The sequence below is a fragment of the Lolium rigidum genome, chromosome 3 (genome assembly GCF_022539505.1).
Source record: "Lolium rigidum isolate FL_2022 chromosome 3, APGP_CSIRO_Lrig_0.1, whole genome shotgun sequence".
Taxonomy (NCBI): domain Eukaryota; kingdom Viridiplantae; phylum Streptophyta; class Magnoliopsida; order Poales; family Poaceae; genus Lolium; species Lolium rigidum.
In genome coordinates this window covers 103,503,589-103,523,072 of record NC_061510.1, presented here as the reverse complement: position 1 = coordinate 103,523,072, position 19,484 = coordinate 103,503,589, and the positions used below count along the sequence as shown (strand labels likewise).

General features: G+C 46.5%; 2 protein-coding genes across 2 annotated transcripts; one reads left to right on the top strand and one right to left on the bottom strand.

The window, feature by feature from the left end:
• Positions 1–1,344: 1,344 nt before the first annotated feature.
• On the bottom strand, positions 1,345–2,707 carry LOC124697918 (transcription factor PCL1-like). Its single transcript, XM_047230442.1, has one exon. It carries the CDS (start codon positions 2,525–2,527, stop codon positions 1,712–1,714), a length of 816 nt encoding a protein of 271 aa, XP_047086398.1. The 5' UTR covers positions 2,528–2,707; the 3' UTR covers positions 1,345–1,711.
• Positions 2,708–5,355: 2,648 nt separating this feature from the next.
• LOC124697917 (protein translocase subunit SecA-like) lies at positions 5,356–7,738 on the top strand. Its single transcript, XM_047230441.1, has 5 exons — positions 5,356–5,567; positions 5,650–5,795; positions 5,914–6,075; positions 6,411–6,526; positions 7,435–7,738. The coding sequence occupies exons 1-5, from the start codon at positions 5,393–5,395 to the stop codon at positions 7,451–7,453; spliced, it is 618 nt and encodes a 205-aa protein (XP_047086397.1). The 5' UTR covers positions 5,356–5,392; the 3' UTR covers positions 7,454–7,738.
• The last annotated feature ends 11,746 nt before the right edge of the window (positions 7,739–19,484 follow it).

Below are 19,484 nucleotides of genomic sequence, written 5' to 3'. Positions count from 1 at the left end.
CACTTACAATCAGTTTACACAAGTACTTCCTCCTTTCCATTAAAAAATGTCGCGATTGTATCTATAGGTATTTTTGGTATACTAACACTACCCGGTTCGCTTATAAAAGGATATTGCAAGTTTATCTAAATCTAGACGCATCTAAATTTGTATAACTCTCAAACATTGAGGAAGTAATGATTTTTGATAAATTTGCAGCACCTTTTTAGGAAGTGAGGTTGTAGCTGCTTTGGATGCGAGAATTGGGGGGACGGTGTAATTCAGTTATTCCTAAAAGTGTGTTTAGTAGATTGTATGCCTCTTGGCTCACAAATAGACAACAAAAATGGGCCATTTGGTTGCCCAGAAGGCTCCGTACTGTTTTTAAAGCACCTACTGCCAGGCCCAAAAGGAACGGCCGAATCTGTGTTTCCAAAAAGCCACCCTCGTCTCGCCCAGAAACGAGAACACGACGTTCCCGTGCGAGTTCGCACCACGGTTAAAAAGCGGTGGGACAAATTCGGTCACCGTACGCAAAATTTCACAGCCGTATTTAGGGGCGGCTCTCTCGCCGCGAAATCAAAATCCCCCATTTCAAGCTCATCCACCCTTCACGCTCTAACGACATGGTCGTCTCTTCGGCACTGGCAAGGTCCGCGAGATTGACGGTGGTGAATGGTCAGGCGAGTAGGCTTCATCCTCTGCAACGATTCATCCGATCGTTATAAGCACCTCAAACCCTACCCCCAGGTCTGATCGAATTGAGTGGTACATAACATAGGAACATATCGGATAGCTTCGATTCAATTGTAGGTGATTCCTTCTAAGATGCTCGCCCTTCCTGGATCTCCATCGAGCACTACGACGATGTTTCTCTTGGGATCTCCGTCGTCCATGGAGACGATTGTGTTATGTGCCACTGTGTCGGGTCTCCTTTCCTTAGGGCTTCTGGTTTAGGACATGGCTACACAATTAGTTTCTTAGGGCTGCATCATGTTGTCGACCAAGGTCATGATTCGCTAAAGAGATCGTGTATATTTAGGAGGTGGTCTCATGTCCCTCCATTATATAGGACGTTGACTGAACCTGATCCCCGATCGGTAATAATGAATTTATTCAAGATGGTATACATACTAACCCCTCAGGTGATGAACTCATGATGCATCAGCCAGTAGGATAACTCTGTGTTGTGTATTATCAGCATCTTGGCCAACACTGTTAGGTAATCTCATCACTCAAAAAACAAAGGTTACCATAGCAGGTTTAGGTGTGCAACCAAACAATTCCCTTGTTGGGTTGGGTTTGGCAGGAAGCGATACTTGATGCTCATTCCGTACTCCAATACTGAAAATTGCGCACGATTAATAAGATTAGAATTACTTACTAGTTCCTTGTTGATTAGCCCAAAATGGGGGCAGCGCGATGTATGCAGTTATTACAGCAGTATATATAGGTAACCCAGAGTGAGTGACATACTCTCTTCTTATCCCTCCATAGTCCCTAATGGGGAGCTTCTTCATCTTGAGCTCCCCAGGTTAATAATCTTGGACTTGTGGGTGACAAATTATACTAGCATGCATGCATGGCCAATATTTGTAGCAATTCGATCTCATCGACACGCACACAGCTACACTAGACCGACTGATTTACTGAGGGATGGATTATACAGGTTACAATTACAGCAGGAGGTAGAGAGCATCTGTTGTTGACTGAAGGAATCTGACGACTGCCGTTACCGGTCGCCGTGGTGGTAGTGCGGGTAGGAGTGGCCGCCACCGCCGCCGTATCCGTTGTAGACTGCGTGCTGCTGGTGCTGGTAGTATCCACTGTGGCCGCCGCCGGTGATGCCGCCCATGGTCATGGGCGCCGGGTGGTGGTAGACGGCCGGGGGCATGGGCGCGGCGGGCACGGGCTCGCGGGGAACCGGGGTGGATGCGAAGATGTGGTCGTCGGAGGGCGAGGGGCGGTCGCTGGATGCGCTGCCCTGCATCCTGGCGACGTAGAGTCGGTACTTCTGCAGGTGGCTGGCGACGTTCTCGCGGCTGAGGCCGTCGACGTTCATGAGCTGCATGATGGACTTGGGCACGGCGTGCTTGATGCCCAGGTGCGCCACCACGTCCACGAACCGCTTGTGCAGCTGCGGCGTCCACACCAGCCGCGCCCGCTTCGCGGCGGTCTTCTCCCCCGCCGACTCCGCCGAGTTGTTGGTGTTGCCGTCGCCGCCGGCCCCCTTGGAGAAGGAGGGGAAGGAGCCGCCGCCGCCGCCGCCGGGGGCGTTGGGGCCGGAGGGGGAGGAGCCGGAGCCCGAGGAGCGGAGGCGGGAGACGGTGGCGGAGGACGCGCGGTGCACGTCGAGAAGGGTCCGCCCCGGCTCGGGCGGGATGCGGAACGCGGCGGCGAGCCCCGGCGGGACCAGCGGCTGCGAGAGCGGGGTCAGCTCGTCGCACCCCGGCAGCCCCGCCTCCCACTCCGCCACCCGCCCCTCGTACTCGTCGCCCCCGCCGCCGCCGAGGAAGTCAAAATCGTACCCGCCCGCCTCCGACCCCATGGACGGATCCCCAATCAGAAAGCCAGAAAAAAAAGATGGATGCGACCTTCTCAGGTCCGAAGCGATCCTCCGATCAGCAGCCCGTGCCGCGCCACCTAGGCACCATGTACCTACCAAACTCCGGCGACGCTAGCGGCGGCCGGCCGCGGTGGGTGGATGAGAGAGGATCGATCGGGGAGAGAGAGACAGATAGAGGAAGAAAAGATATTTTGGTGAGGTGAGGTGGGCGGAGCAGAGCAGAGGGAGATAATTTAATGGGCGGAAAGGGCATAAAGCGCAGATCGGGACGCCCACGTGGACCGACCGCTCACCAGGATATTTTCGATACGCTTTTCCACATCCTGCCGTCCGTTCCCGTGGCACGATCGTGATTTCGGTGCGCTTTCCTGGGTAGTCTCGAGGGTGATGTGGACTGGAGATATTTCCTCGAGATTCGGGCTGCTCCGATCACGCGGCCACGTCCACCTATAACAACAACACTTTGTTTACGTGCGATTCCCTGCTAGTGCGGTGTCGCTCTCGCTCTCGCTCTCGGGCGGCCAAATCTTTTGCCGGGTCAAACTCACACCCCGATTCCCTTTTTCCTACTAGTATTCCTCGACTCAACATCCTTGCATACACATGAGGTTTCAAATCATGGCCATCACTCTTATTATAATTAGCCTTCTTATGAGGTTGCATACACACATCTTGTGTTTTCATACAGCTGCAAAGAATGCTTCTCCTTGTTTCCAAAGAAGGCTAACGTTCGTTTCTAGATTTTTATCTTCTATCAGACCCAATTTCCTTTGGCCTCGAGAATAAATTCCTTTTACAAAGGGTAAAGCTCGGTCCTATGGAATATACCTGCCTCATCACCTTTTCACAAGGTGGCCTACAATATTCTTTGTGTTCTAGGATTTACGTCTGCAATTTTTCAAACCGGAGTTTTTTTTGTATTCGATTTGGATCTCTATTCAATGTGTTTTTAATACCCTAACCTCCAAGGGATGAACGCAAACAAAAAAGACAACCAACTTACCAAGAGTATGAATAGAAGATATGGTGACCACTTTTTGTATTATCTCACAAAGTTGAATTCGATCTACTAGGAATCACAACCTCACTCTTATTTGGAAATTTCATGCTAGTTTATATAGATTGGAGTTAATTAATGAGATTCACTAAATCTATAATTCCGGGGCGACTTACTCGCTGAAATAAATGCCATTGTTGTTTCCATACAGCTGCAAAATATGCTTCTGGTTGTTTCACAAAAAATATATAGATTAACCTCTTTCGCTTTTAGATTTTTTGTTCTTCTATCATAGCCAATTTCCTTTAGGCTCAAGCATAAATTTCTTTTATAAAGGGTAAAGTTTGGTCCTATGGAATATACCTGCCTCAGCACCTTTTTACAAGGTGGCGTAGGATATTTTTTGTGTTCTGCAATTTTCCAAATAGGATATTTTTACAAGTTTACTTAGATTTTTAGAAAAAGGTTATGAGTAGGGTCTTTTATTACTACCTCCGTTCAAAAGCTGCTCAACTTTTTATTTGCCTTCTAGACAAATGTATCTATAACTAAAACATGTCTATGTATAGACAAATCTAAGGGCCAAAGAAACTCTTTTTTATTGTATGGTGAAGCTCATCGAAGCTCATCAATTTATGGTGAAGCTCATCGAAAGTACTCTACTAATCCAGATCTTCCTAATTTTAGGCAAATTTCTGTCCTGCGCATTTCCAGGCTAATTTTGGAAAAGCTCACGGAGAGCGTCATGCTGGAATGAATGCAGAGGAATTTGGTTACCACGTGCACGTGGAGGCACTAGTGGAGAGAATGAATATAATACTATTTATACATACAACCATATCTAGTCAAAACTGAGTCAATTAATTTTTCTATTTTGTTTTTCTAATCCAAAAAATTATTGAATCGGACTCACCGATCGGGGGCTAGAGTAATATTTCCAAAATGTAAACATTTGTTAGGTCTGAACACTCTTTAAATTTGAATATTTTTAAATTGAACAATTTTCGAATTTTATGAATTTCGGATATGAATTGAACTTTTCTCAAAATTTTAACAAGTTTTGAATCTAAAGATTTTTCAAATTTCATTTTTTTGAATTTGTTTCAAATTTCAACAAATTTTGATTTTAAACATTTTATAATCTAATTTTTTTTCAATTCCAAACAATTTTTGAATCTAAACATTTTTTTATTTTAATATAAATATTTTTAATCATAATAGCTTTCGAATCTGAAACATAAAAAGAAAACAGAAAATGAAAAGAGCAAAATTCGCAAAAAATGTGAATTAGGCCCGACCCATATGGGGGTTTGTGGATCCACCGGGTAGGGGTCGGTGTATAGGATCCACCGGGAAATAGGGGATCTCCTATACATCGTTCGCCGCGGGAGCGAACGGATGCTCCGCGCCTCCGCTCGTGTCGTTGTCCTCTTGGGTTGGCCCAAGGTAAAATGAATGTATGTAGAATTAAAATATGCCTTGATAAATCAATATTAGTGTTAAGTAATATAAATTGGAGGGATTAAAAAAATGTTCAAAAATCTAACTTACAAAAATAAAAATAAACAGCAGAACCGAGAGAAAAGGAAAGAAACAACAATAGAAAACCGAAAAACCCGGCGAAAAAACAAAGCCGGAAGTATGCCACCCACGGTGATGGGCCTGGCCCAGCAGGAATTGGCGGGAATCATGGCCTGCCAAAGTGTGCAGGTGCGGGCTTCTCATCAATCTTGTTTCTCCCTTGGAAACATAGCCCATCTTCCATTCCCACATTTCTTCCTCGGCGAACCCACCGCCGCCGACGCCGCCGCCGCCGGCTCACCGTAACCCGCCCCTGCTACTTCCTACCCATGGCAATGGCGTCACGCCGCGCCCTCCACCTCCTAACTTCTTCCCGGGGCATCTCCTCGACCCCGCATCTTGCATCCCTCGGCTGGTTCGACAAGATCAAGACCACCGTCACCGACAAGATCAAGACCACCATCACCGGCCATGACGAATCCTTGAGCTCCTTCACGCTCCTCAGTAAGCGCTCCGGCTCCCTTCGTTTCCTACTTTCCTAGGTAAGGGGGTTCGTTGTCTGATTCGGGGCCTCGGGGATTCGCAGAGTACGCGGATGCGATGGGCAGGATGCCGAAGGACTCCTTCGCAGCGACCTTCAAGAACTCCCACAAGGCCGCCGCCGCCGCCGCCGCCCACGAGAGGCACTCCGCCGTGCTCCGTTACCTCGGCGCCATCGACCCAACCGGCGAGGTAACACGACACCACGATCGGTTCAGACATCGCCTTGCTGCTTTGACGGTGGTGCTTAATCGGTTGGTGCTCTGTGTGTTTGTGTGTGTGTGCGGCTGCTTCTTTGTCGCGCGCGCAGAAACTGAAAACCAGCGACAAAATTAGTGCCAGCGAGCACTGCAAGTGCAGCGTCGCCGACGTGGAGAACGCACTGGCCAAGTACACGTGGGCGAGAGAGGCGCACAAGGTTGCGTTGAAGTTCAAAGAGGAAGGGAAGCCCATTCCAAGGTCGCAGAGTGAGGTAATTCCAGACTACTTCACTGCCAGTGCCAGATAGGAACTGCTTTTGCTTCCTTTGCTCATTTTTAACAAGCCATGATGTTTCATGTCTCTGTCTCTCTTATTTAAAGTGGTATCTTTGCTCTAACTTCCTCAACAATTACTAATAAAAATCGCAGTGTATGTTATCCGTATCATCCAAGTCTTAACTTAAGGAGTAACCTTAGATTTCGTTGCTGCTATCCGATACTTGTTTCTTCTATGAATGATGATGGGCTTAGACTTCTAAAAATGACAAAAGTGTTGCCTTTTCCTTGCACGAGGTAATCAAATCTATGAATTGTGTTGCCTTTGTAGATTCAAAAGCATATGGACAAGACGCCGTTGGACTTTTTCAGATCTAACCTGGCAAAGAGTGATCAAATAAGCAGGAATGCTCTTTGCCCATGCGGTTCAAGGAAACGATATAAAAGGTTTCATTCTTCCACGCCTCATACTATTCTTAAACTATTAATGATGTTCTGTTGCCGCTTTATTATTGGTTTTACCTCCCGTTCGGGAATCAGACTGCTGCAATTTCTGTGTATAGCAGCATCTTTTACATGGAAACATGTAGATGCTTTAACCTGCTGTGGAAAATAAGTAACCGGTGGTAACTGCTATCTAGCAAAAGATGGATATAGGTTTACCGATATGTACATGGTTCAGACCAAATATGTTGATCATCCTTGCTTACATGGAATGTGGAGCATGGAACTTTGTAAATTTGGCAAATTGTTAGTACAAGGTATTGTTATCTGTGTCCACCATCCACCGGTTAAATTTGTTTTTTACCAGGAAACCATAGGAAACCCCTATGGTATAAATTTCAATTAAATGAAAGAATGGGTACAGAAAGAACCTTTACATATGTGAAAAAGGAAGGAAAAACTAAGAAAAAAAAAGTCTAAACTAAGGATCAAAAGGTGCTAAGTTGTGATCCATGGAAACTTTCACCATTGCTAGTTTGTCATTCCTGTGCATCTGAACACTAGCTAAATGGTGTTTCACTTACTTGAACATGTAAATGGAACTCCAAACCCTGTCCGCTCCACTGCCACCTTTCTTCTCCTAGATGTTTGATTCCTTCCGTTATCCACACGTGACACCTATTTAATTTTAATTTGACCAAAAGTTGCCAAATGTGTGGCAACCAAATTTATTCACCACAACTAGCTATGTGTGGCCACCTGTTGTAGCGAACCAAACCGAGAAGATCATTTTTTTTGTTCTTTCTGGATCCAGCCTTTCTATTTCGACTATGGATTCATATTCTTTCTGCAATTTAATTTGTTGTTGCGTTGTGATGAAAATATTGTTGTTTTCTGAATAAAATTTGTAGGTGTTGTGGAGCTGCCTGAGGTGAATCTCCTTTGCGCTGATGTAGTTCGCTCCGTAATGATGAAGAAAAGTATGGTGTGACTCTTCACCTGGACAGCAGGCCTGCCCCGATATTGTTGCAAACCTGGCTGCAAAACATGTAAAGCGCCATAAGCGGCTCTGTGTTATGAGGGGAGAACCATTCTCCTAAACAGTTGATTTACTGTCAGCATATAACTAACTAATTGGAGAAATTTCGTTTGTAGTATCTGGTATAACTAACCTGTTATACGACATGTTTTGAAAAGGCCCGCGAAGTTACAATGTATATCTTCCCCTTGTCAGAGATTGATTTGTAGGTTTTGATGCGATAACACGGTATGTCAAGTCTGCAACTCTATACAAGGGATCCTTGTTGTGTGTCTGGATTTCAGAGAAAAAAATAGAGCTGTGAAACAATATCTTGGCTGGGTAGAGGGCATATTTCCTTCTCATCGCTATGATGCTAAGCCATGTTAGCTTAGCCTTGAAAATTGATTGACATCCGTACAAGTCTTGTTGGATGTTGATTATTTCGGTTTGTTTAGATCTATTGTTAGGTTTGTTGGTAGGAAGTCAACCCTGATCTTGTGCAGCATATCAGTTGTGTCTGTACAGAACAAGTGCCCAAAAAATGCAATTCTGGAAAGGTTCAGATGCAATTCTGGAAAGGTTAAGATTCCAGCAGCCTATACACAGGCCAAGCCACGAGTACTACAAACAAGAGAGAAACGAAAAAGAAACATGTGCAAGAAAAACAAAAGCAATGCCTCAGCTTGCTGCTTGAGCATGACTGAGCGGGATACAGTCAAGCCCTGTTTCGTACGACAGGATCAGGGTGCCTATAACTTCGAGTTTCAGCAGAATTTTTGCGTATGTAACTTCGAGTTTCAGCAGAATTTAGGTGTGATTTCTAATATGTCAAGCGCTGGAATTTCATGTGGATCAATTCATGTCGATCGACTCTCTCGCAGGTAGATCAAATAGAAATGAATATGTAGGGAAAAAATATCAACAAACCATGTTCCTTTTTCCAACTAAAAAATCAACTTAATGTAGCTGGAAGCCTGGAACCAATCGATTCATATGCTTTTCATGCCTGTTGAAATATACTAATGAGCTGGCTCCAAAATTAATTAGATGGGTGTCAAGCTTGGAACATAGAGAATTACATCGGAGGACTTTATTTTACATGGATACCACACGAGTGTCATTCTCGAGGTAGATGTATTCCAGAGCCTACAAAAAAAATTCGTTTCTCAACATCCCAATTGGCACAAATAAAGACGGCATGAACATTGCTTGTCGAGAAGATCCATAAACAATTTATTCTTCGTACTACTACTACAGATATTTGCTAACTTACTGTTCATGCTTGGTGGAAGTGGAACCTAACAAACCCCTACACATGGAGGTCTTCACCACTTGTCTGGGGGTTCTTGTGAACTATTAGCCGGTTTCAACCTAACTAGATCGAGATCAATTAAGCTTGGAACATAGGGGATTACGTCAAAGTAGGATCCAAGACGACGCCGTGAGAGCTCAAAATATGTGCCCTCCCTGATGTTGTAGTAGAACATGTCATTCATAGCAAAACTATCCTTGACCACGACACGTTTTTGGGTTTGCAGATCGCAACTCCACAGACGGTTGCCTGAGGTTTGGCACACGAGTACTCCACCGCCCACTACAGGAATGGACGCATACGCCGACGGCCAGCTGCCCTCGGCGTAGCCACGCCTGGCCCTCGGCATAGGCTACGCCGACGGCAGCCCTCGGCGTATGGCGTCGGCATTTAGGTCCCTCGGCATAGACAATATTGCCGTCGGTGTAGCCGGCCCTCGGCGTAGCACGCAACGCCGACGGCATAACCGTCGGCATACAAATTTTAAAAATTTTCAAATTTTAATTTTTTTACACCATTTTTTTTCTTTTTTTTACTTGTTTATCTTTCACCCATACACTTTTAACTCTAAGTACACTTAATCCTAGGTCAAATTACAATCATGGTTAAACTTCCCAGCCGGTCACCCATCCTCACACTACTCCAACCTCAGCACGCTTAACTTCTTGGTTCCATTCGGATGAGCTTCCCTTAAAGAATTGACACCTTACTGATAATAATAGTCTATCAACCCTATTAACCCTTGCACCGTGATGTCACAACTCTTTATTTTTGAATTCCAAAAAAATACTTAAGTAAACAACAATGAATATATAAGTAACAATGAATAATAATATTGAATTCAAATAACAATAAAATAATTTTTTTTGGTTTTTTCTATTTAATATGGAATAATTAATATCTTTAAATCGAAAAACTGAAATTCCACAAATAATATGTCTAAATCGATCAGAAAAATGAGAGGAATCTAAATATAACATCCATATCATCATTTGAACCTAAAAAATTAGAGTAATCCAAATATGATGTCCAGCTTGCCATCTGGCCAAAACGGCCCCCTCGGGAGATGCGAAATGGCCGTACCGGACGCGCTGGCGCACCGTTCGCCAACATGCTAAACGGAAAAAAATTAGCACATAAAGTTATATGTTATAGACCTAAAAACATTTTTCGCGGAATTTATTGAGCGACGGAAAGTGTACCCCTAGTTCAAATCCGGTCAGTTTCCAGCGAATTCCGCGGGACACCGCAGGAAGCCGCAGGGATTTCCAGATAGCTAGCACGCACATATGGCATGTGATATGTGGTGCGGAGGCGGTGTCCTACCACTACGCGGAGGTCTCGCGCAATACTAAAATACGCCTCATGTAGCTGCTTCACAAAAAAAACTCGTTTTGGCACCCCGAAAATAAAAAAAACCATCGCCCATGGGTCGGATTGGAAATCCGCTCCCGGGGCCATGCCTTCCTTCCCAGGGACCACGCATGTGCCAAATATGGCCTCGTTCCGACAAACTATGCGGTGTCACAGGCCGTTTCCTACTCATTTGCCCTAAAAGCCATAGAACTCCGGACGTGATAGCTCTGTTTGTGGGGTTTTCCAAAATAATTGCTGTATCATAATTCCAATTTTTGGAGTGGTTACTAGGACACATAAAATGACGCCATGCGGCTCCAAGGGATTTTCTAACTTAGTTTAAATTGCCATCCGGCCCAAATGGGCCCCCACGGAGATGCGGTATGGCCGTACCGGGCGCGCTGGTGCACCCGTTCACCATCGCGCTAAACGGAAAAAATTTAGCACATAAATTGATGTGTTGTAGACCTAAAAATATTTTTCCCGGAATTTATTGAGCGACGGAAAGTGTACCCCTAGTTCAAATCCGGTCACTTTCCAGCGGATTCGGCGGGACACAGCAGGAAGCCGCAGGGATTTTCAGATAGCTAGCACTCACATATGGCATGTGATATGTGGTGCGGAGGCGGTGTCCTACTAGTACACGGAGGTCTCGCGCAATACAAAAATACGCCCCATGTAGCTGGTTCACAAAAAACCCGTTTTGGCACCCCGAAAATGAAAAAACCATCAGCCATGGGTCGGATTGGAAATCCGCTTCTGGGGCATTGCTTCCCATCCCAGGGACCACGCACGTGCCAAATATGGCCTCGTTCCGACAAACTATGCGGTGTCACGGAACGTTTCCTACTCATTTGCCCTAAAAGCCATAGAACTCCGGACGTGATAGCTCTGTTTGTGAAGGGTTTTCCAAAATAATTATTGTATCCTAATTCCGTCTTTTGGAGTGGTTACTAGGACACATAAAATGACGCCATGCGGCTTCAAGGGATTTTCTAACTTAGTTTAAATTGCCATCCGGCCAAAACGGGCCCCACGGAGATGCGGTATGGCCGTACGGCGCTGCTGTTGCACCCATTCACCATCGTGCTAAACGGAAAAAATTTAGCACATAAAGTAATGAGTTGTAGACCTAAAAACATTTTTCCCAGAATTTATTGAGCGACGGAAAGTGTACCCCTAGTTCAAATCCGGTCACTTTCCAGCGGATTCAGCGGGACACAGTAGGAAGCCGCAGGGATTCCCAGATAGCTAGCACGCACATATGACATGTGATATGTGGTGCGGAGTTGGTGTCCTACTACTACGCGGAGGTCTCGCGCAATACAAAAATACGCCTCATGTAGCTGGTTCACAAAAAAACCCGTTTTGGCACCCCGAAAATGAAAAAACCATCGGCCATGGGTCGGATTGGAAATCCGCTTCCGGGGCATTGCTTCCCATCCCAGGGACCACGCACGTGCCAAATATGGCCTCGTTCCGACAAACTATGCGGTGTCACGGACCGTTTCCTTCTCATTTCCCCTAAAAGTCATAGAACTCCGAACTTGATAGCCCTGTTTGTGAAGGGTGTTCCAAAATAACTACCGTATCCCAATTCCGTTTTTTGGAGTGGTTACTAGGACACATAAAATGACGTCATGCGGCTCCGCGGGATTTTCTGACTTCGTTTAAATCGCCATCTGGCCAAAACGGGAACCCGATGACATATAAGAAAGTGTTTGAATTGTTACTATATTAACATGATATACATGATTCAAATATGCATGATTTTGACATAAACGGATAGAGGATGTTTTCTGAACATTTTGATACCTTATACGCATTTTTCTGACATCATATGAATTAGTTATGATTTTTACAAAATTAGACAAATTTGACAAATAGTCTACGCCGAGGGTGGCCGTCGGTGTAGCCCTGTCTACGCCTAGGGCCAAACATATGCCGAGGGCTGCCCTCGGCGTAGACTTCGCTACGCCGACGGCAACGATACGCCGAGGGTGAGACTCGCTGGATGGCCGTGCCGGGCCATACGCCGACGGCCCCGACATTTTGCCGTCGGCGTATGCCACGGCCCTCGGCGTAGCCACCGGACGGAGAGACGATCGGGGTCTATCCCGGCGGATGGTATAGCGCCTGTCCCATCGTGGGGTGTTAGCTTGGATGTCAGCGCACATCCAAATATCAATCGCTCGATGGTTATGCCGAGATGCCACACACAACTCCCCACGTAGCTCAGACAACATGGACTCCCTATGGCTGGCCAAGGGGCGACGATAAGGAGGCGACGGTATGGTGCTAAATGCTTCATCTTCCAAGCTAAACCTGAGGTAAGCTGGCACACTCTCGTTGTCATCGATGGTCCAGAGCAGGGACCCTTTGAAGAAGGTGGCTGTCTGGTATGGCGGTCGCTCCGTCTCGTGCCAGTGTTGATCGACTCCAATGGTGAAGACCTCCATCTCCACGTGTAGGGGTTTGTTAGGTTCCACAAAGGATGGTTCGTAGAGCCGGGCTATCTTGTAAGCCTCGGTTCGAGGGTCACGCCCGAGACCAAATGCCTGATAGGTGTAGCACGAAGCTGCAGGACCGCCAAGGCTCTGAGGCAGCTTAAGGACACTTCCCGTGGCCGGGTTGAGGACGCGGACTGCAGACGTGGTGCCCACCAGCACCAGCCCATCGCAGTGTGCCAAAGGTTGTATGAACTCGTAACGGAGCGAGTCCATGGGATGCACAAGCACAACATCCCCATGGCTCTCCCGCCACCTGTAGAGGCCGGCTGTGGCGACGGTGACCCTGTCTTGTCTCGTGTAGGCTCCGCGCTGCGGGGCGATGAGCAGGAAGGGATCGTCCTTGTTGTGGCGGAGCTGTGCGCGGCTGAAGGACGGGTCGTTGGAGATGGTGCTTCTCCAGGCCTTGCACACGCCGGTGAACCGTAGAAGCGACCTGACGGGCAGCCGGATCAGGATCTCCCTCAGGAGGTCGTGCGGCACGTGCCTCGCCGTCCTCTCGGGAGCTGCTGCTGCTGCTGCCGTTGTATCGTCGTCCATGTCCTAAGATTTGATAGATCTCACGCGCCGTCACGGCAGTGTGTGCATCTTGTATTGGTTGTAGAGGATCGATCGAGAGCAACTCACACTCACGTCGTCCTTGCTGACCGATCGATGTCCTTGCGTATGGCGTTCCGAGTCTTTTTTCCTTTTGCAAGACACGGCTGCCGGCTCGATCGGTTCGCCGGAGTTCAAGGCGGTGGTGGCAATGGCGCGCGGCTGTCGTTTATGCCAGGGTTTGCAGCTGGCGGGGCGTGTGCGCGCGCGGAGCAACATATATATAGGACGTTCGGAGATTGTATCATCGTCGGAAACAGATCACACTAGTAGGAAAAGCCTCATCAGTGGCGCACGAAAAATGGATTCTGCGGCGCATGGGAGGTGCGCCACAGAAACGTCGCCACAAAAATAAGGTTTCTGTGGCGCACCTGCCCATGCGCCACGGAATTAAGGTTTCGTGGCGCACTTGTTCTTAGGTACGCCACGAAAAGCGTGCGCCACCGAATTGGTTTTTAGTGCGCCACAGAATTTGCTTGTATTATACACGATTTTGTGCTGCCTGCTATACACATGCAGTTTATAGACAGCAATACAGATACACAGATACACAGGTTATATACAGCAACATTCAGATATAATATAAATATCATGTACATTGCACAGATATAACATAGACATCATCATCACATTACTTAGAGCCCGATCGAGATACATATATAGTGGCAAGTGTCAAATGTTTTGCATACAACTCTTAATTCATACAAAATTCACAATTTCGAGATACAAAGTAGTCTTCATCCGGTTCCTCCTTTGCTCCGTCATCTCTACCCACCAGACTCGCTTGCATCGGGGTCCTTCATCCAGTTCCTACTATGATGAAAATGGAAGAAAGTGAGACCAACAAGTCCGATGCACAAGAGAAATGGAATAAATGCCTCATACATTGTTGGTCAACACAAATATTAACATTTAGGGATGGTGTAAGTGAGACCAAGTCCGATGCACAAGAGATTGATATTTGTGCTATCTTACCAGGCTCACTTACGCCGCCCCCGAGTGTACGGTGACCAAACATTTTAATCATCGGCATTTTGAAAATCTCAAAGCAAATGGAATGACAAAATGGAATAAGTGCCTCATACATTGTTGGTCAACACAAATATTAACATTCAGGGATGGCGTAAGTGAGACCAAGTCCGATACACAAGAGATTGATATTTGTGCTATCTTACCAGGCTCACTTACGCCACCCCCAAGTGTACGGTGACCAAACATTTTAATCATCGGCATTTTGAAAATCTCAAAGCAAATGGAATGACAAAATGGAATAAGTGCCTCATACATTGTTGGTCAACACAACTATTAACATTTAGGGATGGTGTAAGCGAGGCCAGGTAGGATGCACAAGAGATTGATATTTGTGCTATCTTACCAGGCTCACTTACGCCACCCCCGAGTGTACGGTGACCAAACATTTTAATCATCGGCATTTTGAAAATCTCAAAGCAAATGGAATGTCAAAATAGAATATGTGCCTCATACATTGTTGGTCAACACAAATACTATGGTCAGAAACCATAGTTGCAGTATACACCGCCGTATACTTTGCAGAAGGGCCCCTTTCCCCGGTCGGCGTTCAGTCAACGGGTGCTTGACGACACAACAACGCCGATCTGCATCTCCGGCGCGAGAACCACGCCAGTCCCTCGCTGTCCAGCTGAACGAGTCCTTGATGCAAAGACCGTGCCGGCCTGCCCAGCATTATGCCGGGCCGTGTTGCCGCGCTTCAAGCCGTGTGTCCGCGCCCTGCGCTTGTTCGCCTTCTTGCCCGGTGAACCAATAGGCTGATCGTTGGAATAAGGAAACCGATGACAGCCGGTCGCAAGATTAAATTGCGATCGGCCGTCATCGGCTTCCTTATTCCAACGATTAGTCTATTCGTTCACCGGGCAAAAGGCGAAGAGTGCAGGCGCGTGATCGACACGGCCTGAAGCGCGACAACGAGGGTCGGCATGATGCTAGGGAGGCTGGCACCGTCTTAGCATTAAGGACTCGTTCACGCACTGGACGGCGAGAGAAGAAAAGTGGTGCTGCGCCGGAGAGGCATGTCGGCGTTGTTGTCTCATCAAGGACTCGTTCACGGAACGGCGGCCGAGGAAAGGGGGCTCGTCTACAAAGTATATTGCGGCGTATAGGTGACCAAACATTCTAATCATCGGCACTAAAATGGAAGAAAGGCCAATGCAATTAAGAAGTAGCTAGTATGAACTAAATGGAATGCCTCATACTTTGTTGGTCGAAACAAATATGAACATCCCGGGATGGCGTTAGTGAGGCCAGGTAGGATGCACAAGAGATTGATATTTGTGCCATCACACCAGGCTCACTAGCGACACCCGGAGTGTACGAGTGATCAACCAACCATCTAATCATCGACAAGTACAAAAACACCACCAAACCGAGCAACCATGGTGACATAAGTCAAGATGCTCAAACACACATAGCATGCATGGAGCGAGATGCTCCAAAGGGATTATTCATCACTTGGTAGTAACCAAGTGATGCTGGCAAGAGAGAGGCCAAGCCTGAGCTAGTCAATCCGAGTAGAGATGGATATGCATAAGTAAGCAAGAACACATAGCCTATCCAAGTTAACCGGATAAAACCAACCTTGACAGCACTAACTGAATCACCTAGCACCACCTAGCATTTTAAAACCATCGAAACAGTCCTTTTTCTTCAAAGGATACCACAGTGGCATTCATTTACATGATCCCCTACGAGTGGATATCTCTAATTTCATCAAAGCCAACAAGAAAAAAAATATATCATTACTCGAGTTGAGTTCAAAACAAAGCTAGGGTCCATAAGGGATTACTCATCACTTGGTAGTAACCAAGTGATGCCGGCAAGAGAGAGGCCAAGCCTGAGCTAGTCAATCCAGTAGAGATGGATATGCATAAGTAAGCAAGAACACATAGCCTATCCAAGTTAACCGAGATAAAACCAACCTTGACAGCCAATCGAATCACCTAGCACCACCTAGCATTTTAAAACCATCGAAACAGATCCTTTTTCTTCAAAGGATACCACAGTGGCATTCATTTACATGATCCCCTACGGTGGATATCTCTAATTTCATCAAAGCCAACAAGAAAAAGAAATATATCATTACTCAGTTGAGTTCAAAACAAAGCTAGGGTCCATAAGGGATTACTCATCACTTGGTAGTAACAAAGTGATGTCGGCAAGAGAGAGGCCAAGCCTCGAGCTAGTCAATCCGAGTAGAGATGGATATGCATAAGTAAGCAAGAGCACATAGCCAATCCATGTTAACCGGATAAAACCAACCTTGACAACCAACTGAATAACCTAGCATCACCTAGCTAGTCTTTTAAACCATCGAAACTTCCCATTTTCTTCAAACGATACCATAGTGGCATTCATTTACATGATTCCCTATCGTGAATATCTCTATTTGGATAACATAAGCAATCCACACCAAGTAAACAAGTCCTCATCACCTTATACAGGTTCAAACTTTGGATTTGTTTCCAACAAAGGTTGGAAAACAAATCAAATCCATTTAGTTTAACTGAATCATCACCAACACATGGTTCATTAATAAGAAGTGACAAGCATAGCACCAATTAATCAAGCAATATAGCAGCATCAGTAACAAACATAGCACCAATTAATCAACTATAGCTGTGTATTTTTAATAAGAAGTGACAAACATAGCACCAATTTATGATGATCCTGTTTGAAAAGATTGCCTGGTTATGCTGTCAACATATGTGATTCAGTTTCACCGAATGAACTAGCTACTGGTGTATAAAGTTGACAGCTTGATGGCTAATTATTGTTCAATTTTGTAGGCTTCAGTTATCCGTTGAAGAAACGAGAGGACGCATGGCCGGATGTGAAGAAGCACCAAAACAACAACATCACAAGCAGCACCAAGACAACAACAATGCATTCCACGGCAACACCCATCTTCGGCGCAGCTCGGGCTGCACTCCCTTGTCCCCCGTCAACTCTAGTCGCCATCCGAGGAATAGGTATGCGCTATGCCCAATTCCACTCCGACTCTTCTTCCCAATGTTGGCTGAAAAAGTCGATTTTTTTACCGACCGGACTCCCGGAGGAGGAGTACCGGATAAATCCATGGAGATAGCTCTCTCAGCACTACGCCGGCCGCTCAAGCACCTTCCCTTAGCGCACGCGAAACGGCATCCGGAGCATTTCATCGAGCACCTTGTGCTCGCGCGGGAGAGGAAGAGGGAGGGGAGGGCGAGGTGGAGCTCACCGAAACGAGGGTGGAGGAGGAGTTTGACGACGATGGCGGGGGTGGAGGAGGTGGAGGACGCGGCGGCTCGGCCTCCTCCTTGATGCGGCGGCGCCGGACCCTCCTCCTCGCACGCCTTGGCCCCTCCTCCTCCACGCCGCAGCGGCATGTGCTGGCCGGTGGCGGGGATGGGTGGAGCGTGGGGGCATGCGCCCCTCACGGAGGAAGGCGGCGGCGACGGCGATGGCGACGACCATGGCGGCGCGCCTTGGTACGGATCGGAGGGGAGAAGGGAGAGAGGCGGCGCGGCGGTAGAGGGGATGAGGGCGCGGGGAGGGGTACGGGGATAATATAAGTTCCCCTATTTACGTGGCGCACCAGCTCAAGTGCGCCACGGAATCAACAACTTCGTGGCGCACCGCAGCAATTGCGCCACGTAAATAGTTATTTCTGTGGCGCAGCGGGCCTTATGCGCCACGGAAATAGTTATTTCCGTGGCGCAGCGAGCCGTGTGCGCCACGTAAATACCTACGCTAATAATTGGGAGTGCCGGGATGTGGGCCCCACATAGTTTCGTGGCGCAGGGTTCAGCAATGCGCCACAAAATAAGCTAGTTTTGTGGCGCACACAGTCTCGTGCGCCACAAAATAAGTTTCTGTGGCGCACTCAAAACGGTGCGCCACAGAACTAAGCTTCGCCTATAAGGGTTTTCCTACTAGTGTCAGTTGGCCAACTTGCATCGGCCCATATATAATTATATAATTCGGTTCCTCCATTGATCGAAGTAAAGTGGGAAAGTCAGCGGCTGATATCTATCTATGGCCTAAATATAAGCAAGGTGTACAGATTCTTTCCAAATATGCACATAAATTCTGTATTACACAGACTCTACTTTATACAGGAACGTAGACATACATAAATGATCATTGGTATTGAGCTTATATCATCTCCGTTCGTAAAGATTGTGGATATTTTTTCTTTGGTTTGGTATTATTTGTATTAGCCGCTGAGCTAACCTGAGCTAAATTGATCTGTTGATGCTGCTTCAGGTCATGAGCCTCCAACGCCCCTTTAGTGATTTCCTGTAATTAATTGGCATTTCATCATGTTGATAACTTGAGATGCTTATACATAGTTTAGGTGATTAATATCTTGATCGGTTATAAAACTAATCATTCCTTTTTCTATTATAGAAATATATAATTTTGGGATAGTCTACAATTGTTCACCTGAATTGCAGCCATCATCCCATCTTTGAGGTAGGCGTTCAATGAAATGCACCTTGTTATAGCGGTTTTTCTTGAACTTCGCATTGTTATTGACTAGATTGTACCTGAACACGCCGTACTTCTCCCAATGGGGCTCCTTATTTCTGTGGTGGACGAAGTAGGTGCAGCCACCATGGGCACCGACATCAGTCGCATCCGGTGGAGGGTAGGGGTACCCGTGGCAGTGTCAACTGGTCGAGTGGAAGAGTGGCCGGCTTCTGGTTGTTTAACCCAAGAAAATGTTTGGTGTGACCTGTCTGTACCATCTCAACATGACAAAGTGATGACTTCAAGGATTTATTGTGTACGAGCAGACTATTATTACGACCCCAATGAAATCACATTTATTGAATATCCATAGAGAACTAATATCCCACTTTGATGTAATTCCTCCGTCCCAATGTAGTCAAATTCTAGGCGGTCAGAGAGTTGACAAATAAATTGTCGGCTAATATCTTGTGTAATGTACTACTCTATCCGTCCTTAATTTGAACTAAAACCACATCATGAATTATGGACCGAAGGTTGTCGAAAATCCCACTTGGCCAAAAGTATCCACCAGATTGGCAAACGCGCCCTATGACCATAGTGTTCTATCGGAGTAGTACTTTTCCCATGTAGAAGGACATGCGTGCTTGGTCTAAAAGCATCTTGCACAATTGAAATCAG